Source organism: Choloepus didactylus, chromosome 14 (genome assembly GCF_015220235.1).
Source record: "Choloepus didactylus isolate mChoDid1 chromosome 14, mChoDid1.pri, whole genome shotgun sequence".
Taxonomy (NCBI): Eukaryota; Metazoa; Chordata; class Mammalia; order Pilosa; family Megalonychidae; genus Choloepus; species Choloepus didactylus.
Window position 1 is genome coordinate 30,235,770 of NC_051320.1, and position 26,140 is coordinate 30,261,909.

Sequence of the window (26,140 nt, forward strand, 5' to 3'; positions counted from 1 at the left end):
CCGATTTTATCGGGCACCTTTGTATTCTCTGTTCCTTGCACAATGACTGGCAATAGGCGTTCAACACCTACCTCTTCAACAGGTAAATAAACGAACGTGTAAATGGCTGTGAATGGTTCTCTAAAACAAATTTGACAAAGTATCAACATCATATGAACAACTATTTTCTACCAACCTAATGGTTGAATTAATTCACCATTCATTTTTGTTCAACTCGTATAAATTATTACCCATAGAATCATTTTCCGCAAAGGAAACAGTTTTTAGGGGCCTAGAAAATAATGGCCAAGGGAGAGAGTGAGTCAATCCTGGCTTCCTGGCTTCCAGGCTTTGTCCTCACACGGCGCTCCTTTCTCCGCTTGCAGTCACAAAGGACGCCAAATCCCGGGGAGGGGAAACCGCGCACTGACAAGGGGTTGCTGCTCTCCACAGCGGGAGGACGGTCCGGCGCGCGCAGAGCTCAGCCCGCAGGGAACACCAAGTGTCGGGGAAAGTTCCTGGCGGGCCGCATTTTCCGCGTACATACGGGCGGCCAATCCGGCGCCGCGACCTCTAAGGGGGCGGGGCGCACGTCAGACGAGGCCGCGGTCGGGAGAAGAGTTGGGAGTCTTTGGCTTACCTGCTGCTGCAGGGCTGTCTGCGCCATCTGTCAGAAGCTTGATGCTGCTGTTGGCGCTGAGCGGCCCGTGGGCCGCCAGACTGCGGTCCGGCTTGACGAGGGTGACGCCGTGGTCGGCCGCTGCGCTCCGAGGCTCCAGGGCAGCTGTCTCGGTGCCGGTCGGAAGCGGGAGCGTGGGGTTGCGGGGAGCCGCGGGGCTTCTCCGGCCTCCCGGGCGAGCGCAGGTCGGCCGTCCGACGGCTCGCGGGCTTGGGCCAGGGTGGGAGTGGGCATGGGCAAGCGGTTGGGCGTAGCCCCAGACGTGGAGAGCCCCCGCAACTCTCACCGACCTCCCCCGCCTGCTCTGTGGTTCTAGTGCGGAAAGAACCCTTTGCGGAGGCCGGCAGAAGTGGCAGGCCGAGGCCTCGAGAAACCCTGCGAGTCTAGGAGTACTCACGGGAAAGTTGTTACTTTCCTGGGCGGTTCCAGGCACTTTATGGGTGGTTGCAAATCTAGTGGGACGGGCTGACTCGGTTTATTTTTCTTTTCTACACCGGAGCGGAAGCTCGGAAGGGTTGTTTTGCAAAGAAATTGGATGCATCACCTGGAGACAGAACCGAAAGAACCCGGATGATCTGATCTTGAGTCTATTCTAATTTTTACTAGGTGGCTCCATTTTAAGGAATTGTTTCGTTTTAAGTTGAATAAATTGTTTTCTAATCCTGCCGTGTAAAATGTCAGGATTGGCAAGCCTGTTTGAAACTTGGAGGAAATGCCTAAATGGGAATTGGAGCCTAAGTAAATTTCAGTTTGAAAAATGTTAGGCATGACTTTTTACTTTTTTTTTTTTTAATTTTAATTATGGTAAAACAATTCAGTGGTATTATTTTGACAATGACGTGCTCCCATCACCACCATTCATTACCAAAACTTTTCGATTACCCCATTACATTTTGAATGTCTGTGCTGTGAAATTCAGTTTTTGTTGTTCGTAGAGCTCTTTATTTCTGTGAAGTTTGATGTAAGAACTGAAGTGAGATTTTTTTTCTAATGATTAGGGAACCTGGGATGCAAAGTTTGTTGGAAATAGTTGATTTTTTTTTTTTTTGGTCCTAACTATACTATAATCATTTTAGAAGTGTTAAGAACGGTATGAACTTTTAAGTAAAGAAAGTGTTTGCACAGCATTTTACATAATGTATTAAAATTTATTTTTGAAAGCTAATGCATTTAAATCTTTAAGACAGTTGAATTTTAAAGTTGGTCTAAAATGCAAATGATGTACTCACATAATTGTCTCTGTTTCAATAGATATCTATTTGTTGGGAAGGATGTGTTCGATGTTTACATACACAACTTGAAAAATCAGAAGATGGAAGGTTGATTTATACTGGGAATCTGGCCCGAACAGTATTTGGTGGGTAATCAGAAGTGGGGGTATTTCCTCTTTTTTACAAAAATTGTAATCGTAAAATATACTCTTTAGCTATGTTGCCTATTATTTTATAATCTCTTAATTGCAAGACAAGGAAAAATTAGATTGTAATTTTTTTCAGTAGGACTGTTAGTAAGATGTAGAGTTTGAGACATTTGCATTTTTTGAAAAGTGATTTTAAAAGGATTCTTGAATGCTGTTTTATGAATTTGTGAGCTTATAACTAGGCAATCAAACCTCCATCCTTTGGTCACTTCTCTCTCAGAATGTTTAACAGCAACAAAGAATTGTGTATTTGTGCAGTGCTTCGATATGCAGAGGAAAAATATGGAAGGATGTCTCGAGTAATTATCTGTAGGGAGCAGGAAAGGGAAACTTTTGCTTTTTACTTCAAATATTTCTTAATTTGACAGTTAAATGAGCATTGAATACTTCTATAATTCAGAAATACAGAAATTATTTTTTTCAGGTCATCTTAGAATTTTCAACACTTATTTAGTGGTTTTTCCAGTTGGTGAAAGAGAGTTAGATCATGGACAAGGACAGGACAGTGTATTAAATAACTCGAAGTTTAGAGCACCTTCTTAGATCATAATTTAGTAGGGAAAGTCAGAAGAACTTAAGACTCTAGTTCCTTGAGGTTGTATTTCATTTTAATAATCTTAAAAAGAAAAAAATAACCTGAAACACCTGAAGCATTACCTTATAACTATGTATTGGCATATTTGCATTTGTGTTTTTGATCTTGCTGGTGTCAGTTGGATCAGCTTAAATTTATGCTGGAAGTCTGTATGTTCTCAAGTGTGTGACATTAAAATAGAGCTTGTTTAAAGTAGAATTTTAGCTATTTAAAACTTTCTAGGAATAAGGATTGATTTTAATTACCATGTAATACTAAAGTTTTGGCAATAAACATTTTAGGTGGTTAGAAATTTCTTCAGAAATTCAATATATGAGCAGGCAATTGAACCTGATGTCCCATCTCAGACTCGATGTGTTAGGGTTCTCCAGAACCAATTTGTGTGTGTGTGTATGTGTGTGTGTGTGAAATTAAATACATATTAAGTAAGAAATTTATTATAAGGAATTGGCTTATGTGACAGTGGGGGCTGGCAAATCTAAACTCCATAGGGTAGGTCGCAAACTAGAAACTCCAATAAAGGTGATACTGAAGTCTTTAGTCTGAATTCCCCAGGGTAGGCTGGTTGGCTGGAAATTCTGGGAAGAGCCAATGCTGAAGTTGAGTCTGAATTCCTCTTCTAACCTCTGAGATCTTCACATTTCAGATCTCTAATTGGATGAGGAGACTTTTCATACAGCTGAGGGTTATCTCCTTTGTTGATTGCACTTGCAGTCAGCTGATCATAGATGCAAAGCCTGTCTTAAATACCCTCACATTAACAAGCAATCCAGTGCTTGATCAAGTACCTGGATATTGCAGTCTAACCTAAGTCAACACTTGAAAGTAACCAGCAACCTGGGATTGATGCCACTGAAATGTGTTTTAACAGCGACCCCCACAGTACCCTCCCATCTGAACAAAGACACATTCCTTCAAATGCAGGGAAGGTTTATTGATTTATTTCTTGTTCTCACTTGACTACACTCTGAAAAGAGTAAGAATTTAATAGGGATTGATTTTATGTGGGTAGGATGTAAAATTTAAGAAAGTATAGCTATACATGACATTCTGGAAAGAGGAAGAATTTAATAGGGATTAATTTTATGTGGGTAGAATGTAAAAATTAAGAAAGTATAGCTATCCATGATACTCAAAAGTTCTAGAATTTTGGCTTATTAGAGGGATTTAATGTTTGAGTTCTTTTCAATAGTATGATTAATGGAAAGTCACTCAAACTTACCAAGGACTGTCCTACATTTTTCTATGAAGGAGAGACATTAAGATAGAGGTACCATTCTTGGAGGTTCTCTAAGTGTCAGATGACTCCTAGTCTAACCACACTTGACAGGCCTTTTAGTTGACAGGTATTGTTAATTCAGCAACAAATAAATACTGATGTCATAACTTGCTATGCATTGTTTTAGGGGCTTTGGGTGAAGGATGTTACTCAATGATAAAGCAGATCTTGTCTCCCAGGATCTTAGAATCTGGCAGGAAAGATGAGGTGAATGCATCATAATAATTCATAATATTAGAGAGTTCAGGAGACAGATCATTTTCAGATAAAATGCCTCATTGCGATGGCATCTCAGCTGTATTTTTTTTAATTCAGTTTTATTGAGATATATTCATGTACCACACAGTCATCCATGGTGTACAATCAGCTGTTCACAGTACCATCTTATAGTTGTACATTCATTACCCCAATCTATTTTTCAACATTTTCCTTACACCAGAAAGAATCATATTCAGAGTAAAAAATAAAAATAAAAAAAGAACACCCAAATCACCACCCCTCCCCATCCCACCCTATTTTTCATTTAGGTTTTGTCCCCATTTTTCTACTCATCCATCCATACACTGGATAAAGGGAGTGCGATCCACAGGGTTTTCACAATCACACTGTCACCCCTTGTAAGCTACATTGTTATACAGTCGTCTTCAAGAGTCAAGGCTACTGGGTTGGCGTTTGGTAGTTTCAGGTATTAACTTCTAGCTATTCCAATATGTTAAAACCTAAAAAGTGTTATCTGTATAGTGTGTAAGAATGTCCGCCAGAGTGACCTCTCGACTCCATTTGGAATCTCTCAGCCACTGAAACTTCATTTCATTTCACATCCCCCTTTTGGTCAAGAAGAAGTTGTCAACCCCATGATGCTGGGTCCGGATTCATCCTCGGGAGTCATCCTGTGTTGCCAGAGAGATTTACACCCCTGGGATTCAGGTCCCATGTAGGGGGGAAGGGCAGTGAGATCACACACCAAGGTGACTTAGTTAGAGAGAGAGGGCCACATCTGAGCAACAAAGAGGCACTCAGGGGGAGACTCTTTGGCATGACTATAAGCAGGTTTAGCCTCTCCTTGCAGCAACATGCTTCATAGGGGCCAGCCCCAAGACCAAGGGCTCAGCACATCAAGCCGTCAGTCCTCAATGTTTGTGAGAACATTGTCAGCTGGATCTTTTAAGAGGAGTAGAATTTGATCATGAAGAGATGTGAAATAAGGCCATCCCAGGCATGGAAATAGTATGAACCCAAGGCACAAATATGGGAAAGCCCAGAATGTGTTTAGAAATAGCAATTACTTAACTCCAGGTAAAATAAAGTATATGTGACAAGAGTAATGGGAGAAGAAAAGAGGTAGTTTGGAAGGGCTAAGGAGTTTTGATTTTTACATAGGAGACAGCTTGGTCTCCGTTGTATCCCATGTGTACCAATGTCATAGCAACTACCTGTGGGAGGAAGGAAGGGAATATTTTAAACTACTGGTGTAAGAAAGAGAGTTAAGCCTTAAACCTGGGGGCTTCTTTGGTTCTCTGACACTACCACTTATGTGTTAGCAGTTTTCCATTAATTTGAAAATACTCAAACATACTTTAATACGATGCTTTATTTAAGAATTTATCTTTGCTAAATAAGACTACATTTTAAAAACTATTTTTTTGTCTGATTAGCAAAGTATTATATGGTTTTTGTTTTAAAAATACAGGAAAGTATAAATAGGAAAAAAATAATTCTACCTTGCAGAGGTAGATATGTTGGCATATTTCCATCCAGTTCTTTTTCTATGTATTTTTTTTTTTTTACATACTGAATATATAAATCTGTATACTGATTTTTTTCACTTCTGCACTATCTCAAAAGTATTTCCTCATATTATCAAAATGTACATATCTTTGTAGATGCTAAATATTTTATTGTTCTATCACATAAATATTACAATTTAATAATTTTCCTTATTGTTGGGCAATTAAGCTATTCCCAGTATTCTAGTATTGTAAACAACATTGTGGTAAACAACTTTTAATATAAATCTGTTCACTTTTTATGTTTTTTTTTTTTTTTTTTTAAGGATAAAGTCTCACAAGTGGGATTATTGAGCCAAAGGGATAATTTTTTTTTTTTAATGACTTGATATAAATTTCCACCATTCTGGATTTGTCTCCTATCCCCCATGTCATCTTTTAATATATCACTCACTTTTCTGTGTTTCCAGTGAACTGATAGTTGGATCTAGAGGCATTACCATTTTCTAGTTAGATTCTTTTTCTTTTCTTTTTTTTTTGTCTGTGGCAAGAATCTTGCGTAGATGATGCTCTGTACTTCCAGTGCATCACATCAATATGCATGTAGTTGATCTCTTGTTTCACGTATTGCCGGCTTGAGTCTATCATCCTTTCACCTAGTGGTTAAGCAATTGATGGTCATTGTTTAGGTCCATTATTTCATAAAGTGTTATAAGATGGTGATTTTCTCCCATTTCCTCTGCATTTATTATCTGGAATTCTATAAAAGAGAACTTTACCTCACCAACTATTTGGGTACTCTAGGGTTTTTACAGGAAAGGTAGGTTAATGGGTTTTTTTTCCCTTCATTTAAGAGTTTTCGGAATGCATTGTTGCCTCAGCAGTCTCTACGGGTGACCAAAGAGTTTCTTTTTTAATCATTACTAATTCAAGGATATTATTATATTTGATGTGTTTGAAGCCATTGTGATCATCGTTCCTTTAGATGCTCACATTGTCCCATCTTTGGCCACTGACGGCCCCTTCAAGTTTGTTCCCGAGTCCTTTGACAGATACACCCTTTGCAGTCTATGTTAGCTTCCTGGCTTTCTTCACTGAAAAGATGTTCCAGTTTCATCTTGTACAAGTCCTCCCCCAGAACTGGAATTGTATATTTCTCAAATGATCTCTGTTTAAGTGAGAATGTTATTTAGAGATTGCAGTCTAGTTGATGGGAGTGGTCCTATCTATGGTTGGTCATTGCTTCTAGGCCTCTTCAGTGACTGAGCTAGGAAATATTTCTTTAAGAAAAAAATTAATTACATACTGATATTTCCAATATAAATTTTAAGATAATAGGAATTTAAAATTTAACTACTTGAATGTTTTTATCTTCTTTCTCTTACACTAAATATCTTGTTCTAACGACATTAAAATAGTTAACTTACTTGCTTTATCTTACTACATAAGTAATTTTAACTAACAATTCTAACAGTATTACTGATACTATGGTATTACTAAATACTAATTAAGATTTCTCAGCATTTTATTTTGTCCTTAGGATATAGCTCACTAGGAATGTATAGCTGAACTACTAGGCTTTAAAGTAATTTAAAATAATTCTTTGTGAATTAAGCTACCACCTCGATATGTAGTTAGATTCTTTTATTTCAGTTTGGTTTGATGTTTCGAGATTGCTTTTTAAAAATCTCTTCATTTTGATTAAATATTGTTTTATAAATATTTCAACATTCCCATGGTTGTAAAGTCAAAACTTGTTTTAATAGGGTTCATTCAGAAAAACCCTTCTCCATTCTTCCCTATTCCTATATGGATAACTATTTTCATTTATTTTCCTTTTTAAAAAAATGTAAGCAAAGAGGCATATGTTTGTATGAATGTATTCTATTCCCTACTCCCCTATCTCAAATAAATAGTAATGTACTATACACGCTGCTCTATACCTTATTTTTTTCACTTAACAGTATATCCTGGCAGTCACTCCATAGCAATATATAGAGCTCTTTCTTGTTCCTGTAACAGTTGCACAGTTCTCCATTTTGTCCACTTACTGTAATTTAGCTGGTCCCGTATTGATGGTCCTTTGGATAGTTTCCATTACAGATAGTGTCACAATGAATATTTTTATGTGTACATCATTTCATATTTTTGCTAGTTTATGTTTGATATAGGTTCTAAGAAGTGGGATTGCTTGGGTCAAAGCATAAATACAGATGTAATTTTGCTAGAAATCAAATTTTCCCTCCTTAGGAGTTATACTGTTTTGTATTACCAACAGGAATGTATGAGAATCTGCTTTGCCATAGCTTTACCAACAGTTTGTTGTCATACTTTTGGGTTTTTGCCAATCTGAGTGTAAAACAGTGTCTTACTGTGGTTTTAATGGCATTTTTCTTACTATGAGTGAGGTTTAGCATCATTTCCTTTGTTTAAGGGCCATGTGCATGTCTGTTTCTATAAATCATCTGTTATATCTCCTGCATGTTTGTGTATAGGGTTTTGGTCTGTTTTTACATATTCTAAAAACTTTTCATATATAGGTATATTTTTATTTATTTTGATGTATTTGTACTATAAGTTGCATCCAATTTTTCATTTGTCTTTTTACTTTGTGGTGTTTATATCCATGTACATTTTTTTTTTATGTAATCAAATTTATCAGTCTCTCCTCTGATTGCCTTTGTATTTAGAATCAAAATTAGAAAAATGTTTCCATTCTCAGGCTATGGATATTTTCTTCCTTGTACCTCTAAGATTTTATTTTTTAAATTTCTGGATGATTTGGAATTTTCCTGATATATATGAGGGAGGGATTGAATTTTATCTTTATATGGCTATTCAGTTGTCCCAACATCACTTATTAAAAAGTCCATCTTTTCCCCGTGCTTTTAGATTTTACCTTTATTATATACAAAATTTTGTTATGCAGTGGGGTTTATTTCTTGATTTTCTGTTTTGTTCCATTGATCTATTTGTATATCAATACAATACTATTTTAATTATAGAGTCTTTATATTTTAGTATTTGCTAGGGCTAACCTCCCTTGTTCTTTTTTTGCTTCTTTTGTTCTTCCAAATGAACTTTATAATCAATTTATCTAGGATCTCAACATACCTATTTTTTTTAAAAAGTCAGATGCTATTTTTATTTGGATCATGTTAAAATTATAAGTTAAAAAACTGAGGGAAAATTTACATTTCAAGTCATTGATTTGTAATGTTTCTAATGTGATAGTTAAAAATGGTATCTCACTGTTTTAGCTTGACTTTTTTTTCTCGGCTGATTATTTATTTTTAATACATTTTTTGTGAAATTTAACATATACAGAACAGCGGTAACTTTCAAAGTGCAATTTAACAAGTAGTTAGAGAGCAAATCTCAAAGAATATTACAGGTTACAGTTCCACAATTTGTTATTTCCTTACTGTGAAATATAAGATATATACAGAAAGGTGTTAACTTTCAAAGTACAATTTAACGAGTTAGCTTGAGTCTTTCGTTGCTAGAGAATTCAAATACTTTTCCCATATTTTTTAGCCACTGATATTATTTCATTGGGATTTGCTGTTTTAATCCTTGGTCCTTAGACTGATAAATAAAGTTACTCATATTTGAACTCATATATTAAGCACCATATATGTGTTTTGATTTTGTTATTGTTTTGATGTTGATATGGTAAGAAGAAAGGTAGAAAATCCACTAGAAAAGATTGATTCTTTTATTAAATTTAAAAGCATTAATCCCCTCCCTTTTTTCCTCCCATTTAGGTGTCAAGTGTTTCTCCTATTCTACAAGTGCTCTCAGCCTCGCATTTCTACCATACATCTTTGCACAGAATAATATTATATTTGGAAGTCTGCCTCTGCAAATCTTATTTTATAGCGTCATAGGAAGCTTTACAGTGATCACCCCACTGCTGCTGCATTTCGTTACAAAAGGCTATGTCATTCGGTTGTACCATGAGGCTACAACAGACACTTATAAGGCCATTACTTATAGTATTATGCTTTCAGAAACAAGTACAGTGTTTCATCAGAATGATGTGAAGATTCCAGACAGCACACACATGTTTACCACATTTTATGCTAAAACAAAATCATTGTTAGTTAATCCATTGCTCTTTCCAAACCCTGAAGACTATGACCATTTAATGGGTTATGACAAGCCGTTTACTTTTGATATGGAAGAGGCCAGTAAAAAGGAACAGCTTAAAGATGGGAAATGAATCTATTGTCTGTATGTTTGTGCTTAAGTGTGATTTATCTTTCAATATACAATATTAAAATTGCCTTTTATATTGTGTTAGTGACTGATTTTTAAAATAATTTGAAATCCTATCAAATAGAGCTTTTACTTAATTTTCACAGAATGATATCACTTTAAGGTGAGCTATATTTGAAAAACAACACAGTTTTCTACCATTTTTGTTTTTAAAAAAGTATGAATATAAATGTACATGCTGGTGTATGGATAGACAGTTTTTTAAAGTGTGTATGTAATAAGTGTAGTTGGGGATTGTAAGTCAGAAGCAAATGGGAGAGTTACTTTTTCCATTGTGTTTAAGATTTTTAAAGTATGCAGATAACTATCTTTTCCCACATTAAAAACCATAGTTTTAAAATTCACAAGTTATGGGAAACAGTGTTGGTCTCCTTTGCTTCAGAACACGGGTTTTTGCCTAACTCCTCTGGCATGATTGTCCATAATAAGAATCTCCATATACAGTTAAGTGTGTGGTTAGCTATAGGGGAAGTTGTGACTTAAGTAGTCTTGTCTTCAGTGGTCCCTTTTGTCTCTCCATGTTCACTCTTCTCCCTTAGTATGTGTTATCGGTAGGGAAGTCATATATAATGAGTAGGTGGATAGTAACTCTATAAAACAGTAATCTAGGCTGTTTTTACCAAACATTTGCATTTTAAGTTTTTTATTTCTAATTGTAAAATGGAAGTTGATTCTTCTGATATTTCAGCCATCTGGGAGGAGCAAGAGGTCTCATCATGCTATGTAGATCAGTAGATACTTAACTGAGTGCCTAGTGTGTGCAATGTCTTGTGCTGGTTGCCAGAGTCACAGTTAAGAACGAAACATCCAGCCTGTCTTTGTGGAGCTGCCTAAGATCTCCATGAAGGTAACCTTAAATGGCTTGAATGTGTATGAAGGAGGATGATAGGGAAGCAGCAGGAGCATCACTAGTTCCTAGGGAAAGAACATTCAGCTCTGAGGTTGCTAGAAGCTTATTCATAGGAGATAGTTTGAGGCAGGTAAGTGTTTGCCATCTCCCTTTTAATATTTCTGAGAGCTAGTGCTCACCCTCTTCCAGAATCAGCCTGCTCATTTCAGAACTCCTGTCCCCGTTCCTCAGTGCCATCTCTGTCCTCAGGTTTGGCTTCTCCCTGCTTGCTCCTTTGTCTTCTGTCACCTAGATAAATGCCTGTTGCTATCTTAGGAGTTAATGTGATTAGTATCTTGCTATAAAAGTTACTCTGTGATCAAATTTATTATGGAAATTCTAGAAAGTAGAAGCAAGGAAAAGAATCACTCCTAGTTACACTCCTAGAGGAAAATAGCACTGTTAACATTTTAAAATTTTCTTCCAGGATTCTCTCCAGAATTTATTCTAAGTATGATATCTCATTCTTTAATGATGTATTAGGTAAGAATGAAAGCCTTAGCTTGGCCATATTTGTTAAAAGTGCATGCTCATTCTTTGAGATAACCTTGTACTTTTCTTGTCAATGCTTTTATTTTTAGGGAGAATTTCAAATGGAAAAGTAGAGGAGCACAATGAACCTGCTTCCTTCCATCTTCTGGATTCAACAATTACAATTTGTGATCAATCTTTGTATTATCTAGTCCCCAACCACTTAACCTCTCCTTTTATTTTGAGGCAAATCCCAGACACAGTATTTCTTCTTCCTAGTATTTCTTCTATAAGGTAAAGACTTCTTTTATATAACCACAATACAATTATACCTAAAAACCAAAAAAACAAAAAATAAAAAACCAAACCAAATGTTATCAAATATCCAGTCTGTTCAAATATCCTATAGTTTTTTTAATGCAGTTTTATTGATATATTCACATGCCAGATAATCATCCAAAGTTTACAATCAGCAGTTCCCAGTATCATCATATAGTTGTACATTCATCACCACAATCCCTTTTTGAACATTTTAATTACTCCAAAAATAAATAAATAAAAAGAGAATACCCAAAACATCTCTTATCCCACCCCACCCCCCATTGTTTGGTTATTTTTTGTCTTCGTTTTCTTACTCTGCCCATACACTGGATAAAGGAAGTGTCAGTTGCAGTTTTCACAATTACATGGTCACACCTTAAGAGCTTTCTAGTTACACAATCATCTTCAAGAATCAAGGTTACTGGATTACAGTTCAACAGTTTCAGATATTTCCTTCTAGCTATTCCAATACACTGAAAACTACAAAGGGATATCTATATAATGCATAAGAATAACCTCCAGAATGACCTCTTGATCTATCTGAAATCTGTCAGCCAGTGAAACTATTTTGTTTGATTTCTCTTACCCCTTTTGGTCCAAGAAGGCCTTTTCAATCCCATGCTGCCAGGGCCAGGCTCATCTGTGGGAGTCATGTCCCACATTGCCAGGGAGACTTAACACCCTTGGGAGTCAAGTCCCATGTAGGGAGGAGGGCAGTGAGTTTACCTGCAGAATTCACTTAGGCCACATGTGAGCAACAAAGGTTCTCTGGGGGGTGACTCTTAGGCATAATTATAAGTAGACTTAGCCTCTCCTTTGTAGGAATTTCCCATAGTTTTGAACTTTTTTTTTTCCCCACTTTTGTTTGGCTCAGGATCCAAATAAAGTTAACATGCTACAATTGTTTAAATGCTTTTAAAGACTTCTCAACTATGGGCCCCTCCATTTCCTTTTTTCCTTTGCAAATATTTGTCGAGGAAACTGAATTATTGGTCCTTTAGATTTCATGGTCTAGATTTTTCTGACTGCAGCCCTCTGGTGTAGCTTAATGTGTTCCTCTGTGTTCTGTATTTCCTATAAATTGGTAGTTCTATCTTGAGGTTTTATCAGATTCAGGTTTGATTATTTTGGGTAGGACTACTTTACAGATGTTGTTTGTGTTATCTATTGCATAACAAATTGCCCCTAAAACTTGAAGGTTTAAAACGACAATTAACATTTGTGATATTGCACAGTGTATGGGAGTGGCTTAGCTGGGTGGTTGTGACTTGGTTTCATGAGGTTGCAGTCAAGATGTCAGCTGGTGGTGGTGTCATGTGAAGGTTTGACTGGGGCAGGAGGAACTGCTTCCAAGGTGGCTCACTCACAAGACTGCTGAGTTGGTGCTTGTTTTGGGCAGGAAGCTTCAGTTTCTCGTATGATCTTTCGGGCTGCCTGCTTTTCTCAGAGCAAGAGATACAAGAGAGAGCAAGGTGGAATCCACAAGGTCTTTCATGACCTAACCTTAGAAGTCATACACTGCCACTACACAATGTATTGCTTACCCAAGCCAGACTTGTTCAGTGTGAGAGGGAGCTACACAAGGATGTGAATATCAGAAAGTTAGGATCTTTGGGAGCCATCTTGGAGCTGGTTACCATAGTGTTCTTTCACCAAGAGCTACATAATATTTTTTTGTCTCTCCCTTTGTATGCTCAATGTCATGATCCTTTAATTCATTAGGTTATCATTCAAAATGGTTATATTCTATTATTCTGTTTGCATTTATTAGCTGGAATACTTATATAAATAGAAGAGTAAAGGAAAGCCAAAGAAACATGACCCTTTGGTATTTTGTTAGTAGTTCAGTTTGTATGAAAAAGCCAAGATAAATGCTTATTTTTGTATTATGGATTGCATTGTGTCAAAAGGATATGTTCAAGTCCTATCCCTGGTCCCATGAATGTGATTCTATTGGAAATAGGATCTTTGACGATGTTGAGATGAGTCCAAACTGGATTAGGATGGATCCTGATCTAATATGATGGGTGCTCCAACCCAACTGTTGAAGCACTTGGGTTGGCACAGCCCAAAGACAAAAGACCAATCTAGACACAGAGTAAGACATGAGTTTTATTAGGGCTTATGAACAAGAGAAGATTTTTCCTGGTGGCAGCTATTTGGGAAGTCAGCATTCAGCAAAGGTGGGAGTGCAAGGGACAGCTTATAAGGGTTTAGAACATTCCATAGGGTATGAGAACAGAATTTCAGCAGAGGTCTGCTTTAGAAGATAAGTGGTTTACAATACCATGTGTACATTCTTTCCTCCTGGAAAGGTCTGTTGACATTTAACTTCTGTCCTGGTCATGTAGGCAGCTACATGCAGTGACTTACTCTCTATATGGAGGGGAGTCTGGGCCCTGGTCTCCACAATGGGTGCCTTCATATGGAGAGGCAGTTTGGACACAGTAGGAGACAGGTGAGACAGAAAATGTTATGCCAAACATTGTTGGCAAGCCAGTGCCAGAACCCTGCAGACTCAGAGAGTGTGACCCTGCTGAAACTGATTTTAGACTTACAGGCTTCAAAACTGTGAGAATAAATTGCTGTTGTTTTAAGCCATCCTGTATGTGGTACTTTTGTTATGGCAGCCCCAGCAAGCTAAGGCACATTATTTACCAGTGTTCGAAATAGAGTTGGTTTCTGAGCATCCTCTGATGATGACCAATTATATTTAAATATATATATATATAAACTCATAAATTTAAACATATTTGATGTGTTTCAATCCATTGGAGTTACTATCTTATTAATATTTATATGGTCCATGGTGGCAGGTTGAATAATGGTCTCCAAGATGTTTACCTCGTAATCCCTGAAACTTACAAATATGTTACCTTACATGATAAAAGGGACTTTGCAAATGTGATTAAGGGTCTTGGGAAGAGATTATCCTGGATTATTTGAGTGGGTCCAATGTAATCAGAGGGTCTTTTTGAGAAGGAGGCAGGAAATCAGAGGAGAGGGCAATGTGGTAAGAGGAGCAGAGATTGGAGTGATTCCCTTTGAGGGTGGACAAAGGGGCCACAAGCCAAGAAATATTGGTGGCCATTGGGAGCTGAAAGTAAGGAAACGGATTCACTTCTCAGAACCTCCAGAAGGAAACAATCCTGCCAACGATGACTTTAACCCAGTGAAACTGATTTTGGACTTCTGGCCTCCAGTGCTGTAAGAGAATAAATTTACGTCATTTGATGCCACTTAAGTTTTAGGTAATTTGTTACAGCACACCCAGGAAGCTAATGCATTCATCTTTGCTCAGTGAGATCCTCTTCAAATTTAATATGATAAGATGTTCCAGGCTTGTCTTGTATATTTTCTGCCTCAGACCTGGAGTCAACAATTTCTTTAGTAGGAAATGGTATTTTGGGGGGGGGGGGGCGGCTAGGGGTAGTCATGGGCTTTTGCCTTTTTAGAAATGGGAAAGTAGTGCAGTTCCATAGTAAAACCTTTTGCCTCCAAACAGATTTTTAGACCTCAACTCCATGCTATGGAGTTGCTATTTTAGACCCCAACTATATCCTGTAAAGAATTTTAAGTAGTAAAGGATCTAGAGAATTAGCTGTTTTTTTTTAAAACAGAGTGAGATTTTTCAAATGAAACATATCACACACAAAGTAATGACCATTTCTTTATTGGGGCTCAAAATATTCTTTTGTGCTGGAGTTTGCTGTAGCTAAGAAAATTCTCAAGCATGGTGGGGCAGAGAACTGGTAAGTGTTCCATGTCTAGTGGCACTTATCCAGTCCTGCTCTGCCCTGTGGCTGAACCAGTTACTGAGCAGAAGTTGTTTGCAATAGACTGTTCAGTTTTGCCCGATAGGTCCTGCTTCCTGGGCCAGGAGAAGTTGTCTTAAGAACTTGAGGGAGAGAATAGCAATGCAGGTGGAAAAGGAATCAATAGTTTGTTACTGTTGGCTGGGAAGTGTTTTGTTTTCAAAGCTCTGGTCACTCTCTTTGGCATGAAGTGTTTGAAAAGAATAAATTCTAAGTCATTTTCCTCTCTCCCCTTGCAGGAAATGCTCAAATATTAAAGACACACACAAAAGAGGAAACGGTTAGATAGGAACTTAGAAATCATGTGACTGATGACTAAGTTAAACCTTTTTCAGTTACAGAAAGGGAAGAGTCTGATAGTTACTAATACTCCTTGCATTTTTAAAATTTTGGAGAGATTTAATCATGTTCTCATTTATATTTTTTTCCACCCTGTTTCTTTCCATATTTACTGAACCCAGGGGGCAGTACTGGATCTGCAACTCCTCCGATACAAGTATTTGGTACACCTACTGTGGTAAGTAAAACAGCAACAACAAATGATTGCAACCTCGACCATTTCAAGGGTCGGTTTTCACACAAACCTTAACTCTGGCCGTTGCCAGGTCACAGGAAACAATGCATTCCAGCTGCTGCTGCTGCTGCTGCTGCTGCTGCTGCAGCTGCTGCAGGCAGGAAAACTGTTGGCTGGTAGCTGCCCTGTGTGTTCCTTCTCGATCCCTTGCGGAGCTCATGAGTCTTTATGCTGTGTTGTGCTCGACTTCCAGATGCTTCTGTGGTTCTCTGTGGTCAGCTATCTCTATGGAACCCACTTTCAGATTCTTCCCTGTTTTAGAACTGTTTCCTTCCTAGCTTTTGATCCAGCCCCAGGGCTTACTGATTTTTGAGGAGGTAGGACAATCCTAGCTGCCTCCTGGAGTTGATTTCTGCTCCGGGCTGTGAGTTTTAGGACTTGGAATCTTACCCCTGTTTGGATGTAAGCCTGGTTCTATCTGTTAATGGCTGTGAGGACTTAAGCCAAGTGCTTAGCCTCTCTGTGCCCCAGTTTATCTATAAAATGAGAGTGACATCAGACAAAAGTTTAAGCACAGTGCCACATGGAAACAGTGTAAATACTGACTACTTTTTTTATGTTTATGTTCTTAAATCAGCCATACCCTAGTGCTATTAACTGGTAGTATCACTGTTTTATTCTGGTCCAAAGATACTTTCAGGGCCTGACCATGTTTGGGTTTGGTACTTTCCACTGTGTTGTTCTCCATGGGCTGCGTGGCCTTATTAATACCCACCAGTCATATCATGAAGATTTAAAAGTGTTGTTTCCCCGAATACTGGTTGGTTCTTTGAGATTCCCTTGGGAAAAAAGGATCCATGGTCTAATCATTGGGGAGAGATTTACAAATGTACTTTGAGTTCTGAGAAGTTCTTCACTAACAAACTCTGTTTAACCCAAATGTTTTTCAAATTTATTTTAATTATTAATTAACTAATTAATTTGTAATGTGTGTTGACTGTCCTGCAAACATACTCTGAGAAATGCCAGTATAAAGTCATTTCTGAGGAATTAAGGTAATGCTAAGGTGTGAGAACAAGTCTTAGGGGTGTGACCACACACTTGGGGCCGTTTTCCTTTTGGTGGATTGTGCTGAATTCCCTCTCAACTGATCTGTGAAATCTCTCCATCATACAGTATCAATCTCCACTCCCCCTTTCCCAGGAATTTCACACAGGCCCCAATTCTCGATCTCTCTCTGGCCCTTCTTTACCACATATTGATGACATCATTTGCTCTGTTACATTGTTCATTTGGCCTTTATTTATATAACACTTCATATTATTATTTTGCATTTAATCTTTCAGTAATGATATATCAAGGTGCTGCAATATGTCTTTTGATTTGACTTTCCAAAGGAGATCTTACCTCCCTCTCATGCTGAGAGAAACTCTTTGGTTCTTGTCTGTTGCTGCTCTGAGATAAGGATGGTGGGCAGCATGTGGGATACACCCCACTGCCTTATCACGGCCTTCCCCACCTGTGAGAATCCATTCTGGCCCAGCCAAAAATGCCTCAGGTGTGGGCAACACTGACTCCTCTAGGTTCTATTGTAAGGTTGTTGGTGACAACAGCAAACTCATGATTCAGTTCTGTCTGAGGATAATTTCCATGCAAAAGTAGAGGTAAATTTTCATTTGGCCAAGCTAAGGGGCATATACAAAAATGGCAGGACTTGGCTATTTTATTCTTCCAACTTTGGAAAAGGCAGAGCATGTGGGTGTGTGAGTCAGTCCACAGGATTCTGGCACATGCCCTCCTGTAATCCAGAGTAGTCAAACTCAGTTCTAACCTTTCTATAGTGCGGATAATCCGGAAGCTCAAGGATTTAATGGTTAATTATGTAAACCAATATTTACTGAGCACCTAGGATGTGCCTGTTCTAGGCACTGAAGACAGCAATGAACAACAAAAGTCCCTGCCCTCATGGAGCTCATCCCAGTAAAATATTCAGCATGTCAGATGGTGGGGTAAGTGCTGTGACAGAAAAATAAGGCAGGAGAGGGGCACAGATGTTGCAGAGAATGAGGGGCTAGTAGTTGCGTTTTAGGATGGCCAGGAAGTCATCATTGAGAATGTGGCATTTATCAAGGACCTGGAATAGTTGAGGAGGAGTGAACCTTGCAGATATCTGGGGCAAGAGGCAGAGGAAAGAGCAAGTGCAAAGGCCCTGAGGTGGAAACATCCCCTGTGTGTTGGTGGAATAGCAAGGAGACCAATGTGATTGTAATGGAGTGAGTGAGGGGGAAGAGTAGTACAAGATGGGGTCATAGATCCAGAATCTATCAAGAAATCCTACAACTCAACAACAAAAAGATAAACAACCCAATCAAAAAATGGTCAAAAGACCATTTCTCTGAAGAAATGCCAATGGTCAAAAAGTACATGAAGATGCTCAGCATCATTGGCCATCTTGGAAATGGAAATCGAAACCACAATGAGATACCACTTTACACCCTCTAGAATGGCTACTGTTAAAAAAAACAAAATATAACGAGTGTTGGAGAGGGTGTGGAGCAACAGGAACACTCATTCATTGTTGGTGGGAATGTAAAATGGTGCAGCCACTGTGGAAGACAATTTGGCGGTTCCTCAGAAAGTCAAGAATAGAATTACCATATGACCCAGCCAGCAATCCCACTTCTGGGTATATACTCAAAAGAATTGAAAGCAGGAACTCAAACAGATACTTGCACACCAGTGTTCATACGGGCATTATTCACAATTGCCAAAAGATGGAAACAACCTGTGCCAGGTTGGATGTATTATGTCCCCCTAAACGCCATGTTTTTTAATGCAGTCTTGTGGGGGTGGAGGTGTTAGTGTTGATTAGGTTGGAATCTTTGAATTAGGTTGTTTCTATGGAGATGTGACCCACCCAACTGTGGATAATAACTTTGATTGGATTATTTCCATGGAGATGTGGCCCTGCCCATTCAGCATGGGTCTTAATTAAATCACTGGAGGCCTAAAAGAGCTCAGACAGAAGGAGCTCACTGCTGCAGCTTGTAGAAACATTTTGAAGACAGCCATTAAAAGCTGACACTGATATTTTGGAGAATGCTGTTTTGAAACACAACCTGGGAGCAAGCAGATGCCAGCCATATGCCTTCCCAGTTAACAGAGGTTTTCCGGATGCCAGTGGCCTTTCTTCAGTGAAGGTATCCTATTGTTGATGCCTTACCTTGGACACTTTATGGCCTTAAGACTGTAACTTTGTAACCAGATAAACCCCTTTTATACAAACCAATCCATTTCTGGTGTTTTGCAAAATGGCAGCATTAACAAACCAGAACACAACACAAGTAAGTGTCCATCGACTGAAGAATGGATAAGCAAGATGTAGTACATACATACAATGATTCATATTATGCAAACGTGAAAAGGATTGAAGTTCTGATGCATGGGACAACATGGATGAACCTTGAAGACATCATGTTGAGTGAAATAAGCCAGACACAAAAGGACAAATATTGCATGATCTCACTGATGTAAAACAGAATAAGCAAATTCTTGTCAGAGCTAGAATATAGGTTACCAGGGGCTGTGGAGGGCTAGGAAAGGGGGAATTAAAGCTTAACTAGTACAGAATTTCTGGTGGAAATGATGGAAAAGTTGTGGTAATTGGTGGTGGTGATAGTTACACAATATCATTAATGTAATTAATGCCACCAAATTTTATATCTGAATGTGATAAAGGGGAAATTTTAGGTTGTGTATATGTTATTAACATTTCTTTAAATATATATAAATGAGTTTCATATGATAAAAGGTCATGCAAATCATGTCACAAAGATGTATTTTTATGTGACAGAAGTGGCAGAAGTCACTAAAGCACTTTCTTAATTGTTAGAGCATGTGTTGATGTATATCATAGACTGATGACCTGCAGCTTTGTTGGGAAAGATTTAAAGAGGAGAGAGAACAGGAAGAGGAATAAGACTAGTATTTTAATTATGCACAAGGCGTTCTGAATTGTTGAAAAATAAAGAGGACTGTCATGGTGAAAATAATGGTGGTGAGGGTAGAGGAGAGAATTATGTCTTAAGACTGAGACCACCCACCTGCTTCATTAGCATCCAGTGTGATTGTTTTTATCTGCAGGGTTACCCTGTAAGGTGTTGTTTTGGTAAAGAATATCACTTTCATGAAAACAGACAAGCAAACAAACTTGAAAACAACTGAATTAAATAATTACAAGAAATAAAAAAGATGAGGTCATAGAAATGGGGAAGGGGGTAAAGGCCTTCTAGGTCAGGGTGAGGACTTGTCTTTTACTGTGAATGAAGCTTGGTCTGGTGTTGATAATAACCTGTCTGGTGTCAGGGGTGGAAGCAGAGTACCCGCTGAGAGGCTATTGCAGTAATCCAGGTGAGCAGTAATGTCGGCTTGGACCACTGTCATGGTGGGGAGAGTGATGGGAAGAATATTCTGGAAATATTCTGAAGATTGAGGCTACAGGTTTTGCTGACTGGATGTGACATTGTAGCATGCTCATCCCTGCTAAGCATGTTTAACTTGGGATCTGGTGTGCCCCTCCATGCCAAGCAGACAAACCTCTTTACTGGCTTTTCAATTGTGCTTATATTATTCTTTAACCTGAAATATCCTTGTCCTTCCTTCTGTTTCATGTAAACCATTTGTGGTCCATCAAAAATCCTATCTGCACCATGGAGTGTTGTCAATTTAGTTCAGATTAATTCAGTTTAACAAGTCTTTATTGAAAAGACATAATGAAATGGCCATAATGCAAAGGAATGCTGAGAATGTAAAGATTAAGTAAGATATAGTCTGTACACTAGCTTTGTCTTACTTAGATATAGTAGGAAGGTAACTAGTATTCATGTATTTATTCTTCAAACTCAACGTGGCCCCTGGGAAGTCTAATAACCATCTCAATCTAGAACTCTTGATTTATATCTTTCTAAGCTTGTTTCTTCCACAGCCTTTCCCTGTATTATCATCCACCTAATTCCTCAGGCCCCAAACCAGGGGTATCTTTAATCATCTCTTTCCATGACCCACACATCCAATTTATCAGTAATTCCTGTTTTGTTTTGTTTTTTTTTTTCATTATCTCCAGAATATATTCTAAACCCAACCTCTCATTATGCTCTGCTATATTGCTCACGCTGCCTTCTTTTCTTCTTTGGCTACTGCAACAACTTTTTAAATTGTTGTCTCTTTGCTTCAATTCTTGCCCCAATACAATCTGTTCTCCGCACAGAGGCCAGAGTGATCTCTTCAAGATGCAAGTTAATTAGATAATATATTACTGTATTCCTTTCCTAGGGCTGTGTTCTAGTTTGATAATGCTGCCGGGATGCAAAATACTAGAAATGGATTGGCTTTTATAAAAGGGGGTATATTTGGTTATACAGTTACAGTCTTAAGGCCATGAAGTGTCCAAGGTAACACATCTATCAGGTATCTTCACTGGAGGATGGCCAATGGCATTTAGAAAACCTCTGTTAGCTGGGAAGACACGTGGCTGGCATCTGCTCCGGAGTTCTGGTTTCAAAACAGCTTTCTCCCAGGGCATTCCACCCTAGTTTTCAGCTCCTCAAAAATGTCACTCTTAGTCACTCTTGGGGCATTTCTCCTCTCTTAGCTTCTCCGGAGCAAAAGTCTGCTTTCGAAGGCCATCTCCAACATGTCTCTGTAAGCTGCAGCTCCTCTCTCAGCTCCTGTGTGTTCTTCAAAGTGTTCCTCTTGGCTGTAGCAAGCTCACTCCATCTGTCTGAGCTTATATAGTCTTCTAGTAAACTAATCAAGGCCCATGCTGAATGGGTGGGGCCACACCTCCATGGAAATTATCCAATGAAAGATCTCACCCACAGTTGAGTGATCACATCTCCACGGAAACATCCAAAAAAGTCTCCAACCCAAACAACACCAGTATGTTTCCTGCCCACATGAGACTGCATCAAAGATAATGGTGTTTGAGGGGACATAATACATCCAAACCAGCACAGGCTGTCAAAACCAATCACCACAATCTGGGGGGCTTAAAACAACAGAAATTAATTCTCTCGTGGTCTAGAGGCCAGAAGTCTGAAATCAGGGTGTCTGAGGACCACGTGCCCTCTGAAGGCTCTAGGAATGAAGCCTTCTTGCCTCTTGCCAGAAATCCTTGGCTTGTGGCAGCATGACTCCAATCTCTGCTTCTGTCTTCACATGGACTTCTTCCCTGTGTATCTCCATTGCTGTGTCCTAATTTGTCTCTTCTTATAAGGTCACCAGTCATACTGGGTTTAGGGTCCTCCCTAATCCAGTGCAATCTTAGTTTAACTTGTTATATCTGCATACTATTTCCAAATCAGGTCACATTCACAGGTATCAGGGGTTAGGACTTGACATTTCTTTTTGGGGGACATAATTCAACCCACAGCCTTCCCTCTGCTTTAAACCCTCCAGTGGCCCTTCCCTGCAAGGTGAAATCCCACTGTACAGCAGAGTCCCTCATGCCAGGGCCCATCTGATTCTTGCGGTTCTTGCCCACTCATTGTTTTCCATTCACCTGGGCTTTTTGTTACTTGAAGATAGCAAAGTCATATTCACCTCCGAGACTTTGCTCTTACTATGAACCCTTATGATTAAAATTCTTTTCTCCCAATGTCTACAAGGCTGGCTCCTTCCCATCACTCACCTGCCAAGTAATGTAGTTGAAGTATCTCTGCCCCCTCCCAACTCCTCCATTCCCACCACATGCTCTCTATCCCATTACTCTTTTATTTTCCTGCTAGATGGAAAGCAGAGTCCATGTGTGCAGGTTTGGATATATTATGTTCCCCTCAAAAGCCATGTTCTTTAATGCAATCTTGTGAGGGCAGACATTAACCTTTTGAGTGAGTGTTTCCATGGAGATTTGACTCAACCAATTGTGGTCAAGACCTTTGATTAAATTATTTCCATGGAGATATGGACCCTACCCATTCAGGGTGGGTCTTAATTTAAATAACTGGAGTCCTATATGAAGAAGTCACAGACAGAAGGAGCTCAGAGCAGCTGAGAGGGACATTTTGGAGAGAAGCTAAGAGCTTACACTGATACTGACACTTGGAGATACTTGGAGATGTTTGGAGATGCTAGCCCAGAGTTTGCTCTGGAGAAGCTAAGAGAGACAAGCCCAGAGACATTTTGGAGAAAGCCATTTTGAAACCAGAACCTGGGAGTAAAGGACCAGCAGACACCAGCTACATGCCTTCCCAGCTGACAGAGGTTTTCCAGATGCCATCAGCCTTTCTTCAGTTTAGGTATCTTCTTGTTGATGCCTTAGTTTGGATACTTTTATGGCCTTAGAACTGTAAATCCGTAACCTAATAGATCCCCTTTATAAAAACCAGTCCATTTCTGGTATTTTCGTAATGGCAGCATTAGCAAACTGGAACACCATGACTGTCTTGTTCATTGTTGTTTCTCTAGTGCCTAGAACAATGCTTGGCACATGTAGGTGATGAATGTGTTAATGAACACACATTTATTGTCTGTCATGAGCCCAGCACTGTGCTATGTGCCAGAGCTGTGAAAAACAAGTGAGACATGCTTCCTGCCCTCAAGGCATGGGATAGTCTTATAAAGAAGACAGACATGTAACAGACAATTACAACAAAAATTTAGAAATGACCAGTGAAGAATGAACAAATACTGTAAATGATGGTGTGTTTGTGACTGTGGGTGTGGGGAGGTATGGAGGAGTCAGAGGGTATAACGGAGTGGATGATATTTGAGCACATTTTGAAGGAGGAGAAGGAATTTCCAGACTGAGGAGGACAAGGACATTCCTGGCAGAAGGAACTGCATATTTATGTAATGAATTAATTCCATTAAAGAAGTAAAATGAAGTAGTATGATGGTTCAACTCTAGCCAGTGCTGATCTCCTCCTCTCTTGACCTCTGATAGCACTCACTGTCAGCACTCAGAGGGCAGTGGTTTCATTTCCAGAGCCAATTGCAGTTGCCTGAAATGTTGGGTTAAGAAGGATTCTCAGGCTGAGCTCAATGGGAAAAAGTGCTGTGATGCCAACATTTACAGCTGCAGGGAAATTGGAGGCCCTTGTTCTGTGCATTTGCTGAAACTGGTCACCACCTTCTGTATTTAATAAACCAAATGTAGAGCTTTAGCATATACATGGTGACTTTAAACTAATGAAACTATTTTCCATTAGTTCCCCAACCCCTGCAAATAAATCATGTTACTTAAAATCACATGCAATGTATTGTTATATGCTCTTTTTTTATTACTTTTACAATTTAAATTTATTTTTTTGAATGGGTTATGTATACATCTGATACACATAGTAAAAGTTATTCTGTAAAATCTTGCTCCCACCCTTGTTCCTTCAGCCAGCCAGTTCTTTTCCTTGGGCCAGCCAGGGTTACCAGTTTCTTATGCAACCTTCCCTGAATGTTCTATGTGTGTGCAAGCAATTACTTATGTATCCTTTTTGAAATCTTTATATATATACACACACACAGATGGTAACATGCTTCATACCCTGTTCTGTTCCTTGTTTCTCCCTTCATTGTGTATCTTTGATCATTGCTGTTCGTTATATTCCATTGCATGGATTGCATCATTGTATTCCATTGTATGTGACTGAACCATGCTTTATTTAACTCGTTGCTTTAAGATTATTTCCAGTCTAAACTAACTGTAGTACTAATTGTGTTTCTTTTATTATGAATGAATTTGAACATCTTTTTATATGTGAAAAATCACAAGTATTTTCTATTCTATGGCATCCTTTCATGTCCTCTGCCAGTTTTTCTATTGGATTGCTACTGTTTGTTATATGCTCTTCTGATTCTTACATCTAATTATTTTATGTGTGTTGTGCTTGTCTCCCCAGAAAAATCATAAGCTTCCTGATGCAAGGAATAAGTCTTATGCTGCTATTTCCCATCCTCTACCTCCTCCCCTCCAGCCTTGCTTTGGTGCCTGACCCAACGCTAGGCACCAAAAGGGCTTTCTAAACATTTGTCTATTTGGATTGAATCAATGTTTTTTTCATCATAATCCAACCAACTTTAGACATGTGGGAATCTTAAGTGGAAACAGAGAATGGGTCTTAGTATGGCACTGAGCTAGCTCTGGTGATTCACTGCTTTTAACTTGTTCTCTACTTCTGCTCTAGAGGCTTGTTCCTCTTGTTCAGATGATTTTCTACAAACATATGGCAGGAAAAGACACATTACATCATACTTGGTAATGCATATGATACCACCCACATTTCAATACTGCAAAAAACCTTCAATACCATTAAGACAAACTTTAATATACAAACAATAATATCAATTGTGCAAACCCTTGAAAATATAGGTAAAAAATGAAGAAAATAAATCATCATAAGCCTGCCTCACAGAGTTAACCACTGAGATTTTGGTATATGTTCTTCTAGATACATGAAGATATATATATATTTAAATGGAATCTACTGTTTATACTGTTGTGTAACCAGCATTTTCTACTTAATAATAATATACCATAAACATTTTTACCACTAAATATTCTACAATTTCATTTTTAATGACTGCATATTATTTTAAAAAATAGCTGTACCATAATTTATTTAATCACTTCTGGATATTTGTGTTTCTTCTTCCCCCCCGTCCCCTCCCCTCCCCTCCTCTTCCCTTCCCTCCCCTTCATTATAAACCATGCAGTTATCAAAATCTTTTGGCCAACTGTTTGTGAATATACATGATTAAGTGAAATAACTGCTAACACAATTCATTCTATGAGAATTTTATTGTAGATTAACTCAATACACTGAATGACAGTTGTTAACACTATTTTAAGGGTTGTGTTCAGGGGCAAATCTAAACAAAGCTGGCATAGTCCCTACCCACTCTTCCTTCTCAATGCTTTTATGATCTCTTCTTCCATGCCTCTATTCAAACTTCTTTAGGAAGATTCATTGTTTGACTCATTTAACAACATTTACTAGATCTCTAATTACTTGTGTATTTTCTGTTTTGGGCCAATGGAACACACTAAAAAAGATAAGGAAGGTGGAGATAAGGAGGCAGTATAGAAAAGGACAGGTTAAAAAGTTCCAAAACATATTTATGAAAATATGTTTTGGGATATATTTAAACCCTTAAATTTTTCTCATTATGGAATTTTAA

General features: G+C 38.5%; 2 protein-coding genes across 6 annotated transcripts in view; both read left to right on the forward strand.

Annotated features, from left to right (window-relative positions):
- Window positions 1-566: 566 nt before the first annotated feature.
- TMEM70 (transmembrane protein 70) lies at window positions 567-9,981 on the forward strand. Its single transcript, XM_037802505.1, has 3 exons — window positions 567-843; window positions 1,910-2,015; window positions 9,447-9,981. The coding sequence occupies exons 1-3, from the start codon at window positions 661-663 to the stop codon at window positions 9,902-9,904; spliced, it is 747 nt and encodes a 248-aa protein (XP_037658433.1). The 5' UTR covers window positions 567-660; the 3' UTR covers window positions 9,905-9,981.
- A 110-nt stretch (window positions 9,982-10,091) lies between these two features.
- The window catches only part of LY96 (lymphocyte antigen 96), a 52,034-nt gene continuing 35,985 nt past the window's right edge, over window positions 10,092-26,140 (forward strand). For 3 of the 5 annotated variants that reach the window (XM_037802508.1, XM_037802507.1, XM_037802506.1), the window contains exons 1-2: window positions 10,092-11,614; window positions 15,918-15,973. In XM_037802508.1, coding sequence (XP_037658436.1) covers window positions 11,415-11,614; window positions 15,918-15,973 — 256 coding nt within the window. In that variant the 5' untranslated portion in view covers window positions 10,092-11,414. Of the gene's footprint in view, window positions 11,615-14,979; window positions 15,974-26,140 lie in introns of those variants that run through there. The other 2 variants (XM_037802511.1, XM_037802510.1) reach the window with 2 other exon arrangements.

Excerpts from the sequence above, each read along its gene's own strand:
- TMEM70 (XM_037802505.1), top strand. The coding sequence starts at position 661 with ATGCTGCTGTTGGCGCTGAGCGGCCCGTGGGCCGCCAGACTGCGGTCC. Across the intron at positions 844-1,909 it reads GGCCTCCCGGGCGAGCGCAG|ATATCTATTTGTTGGGAAGG; the intron begins GTCGGCCGTCCG and ends CTGTTTCAATAG. Across the intron at positions 2,016-9,446 it reads TCTGGCCCGAACAGTATTTG|GTGTCAAGTGTTTCTCCTAT; the intron begins GTGGGTAATCAG and ends CCTCCCATTTAG.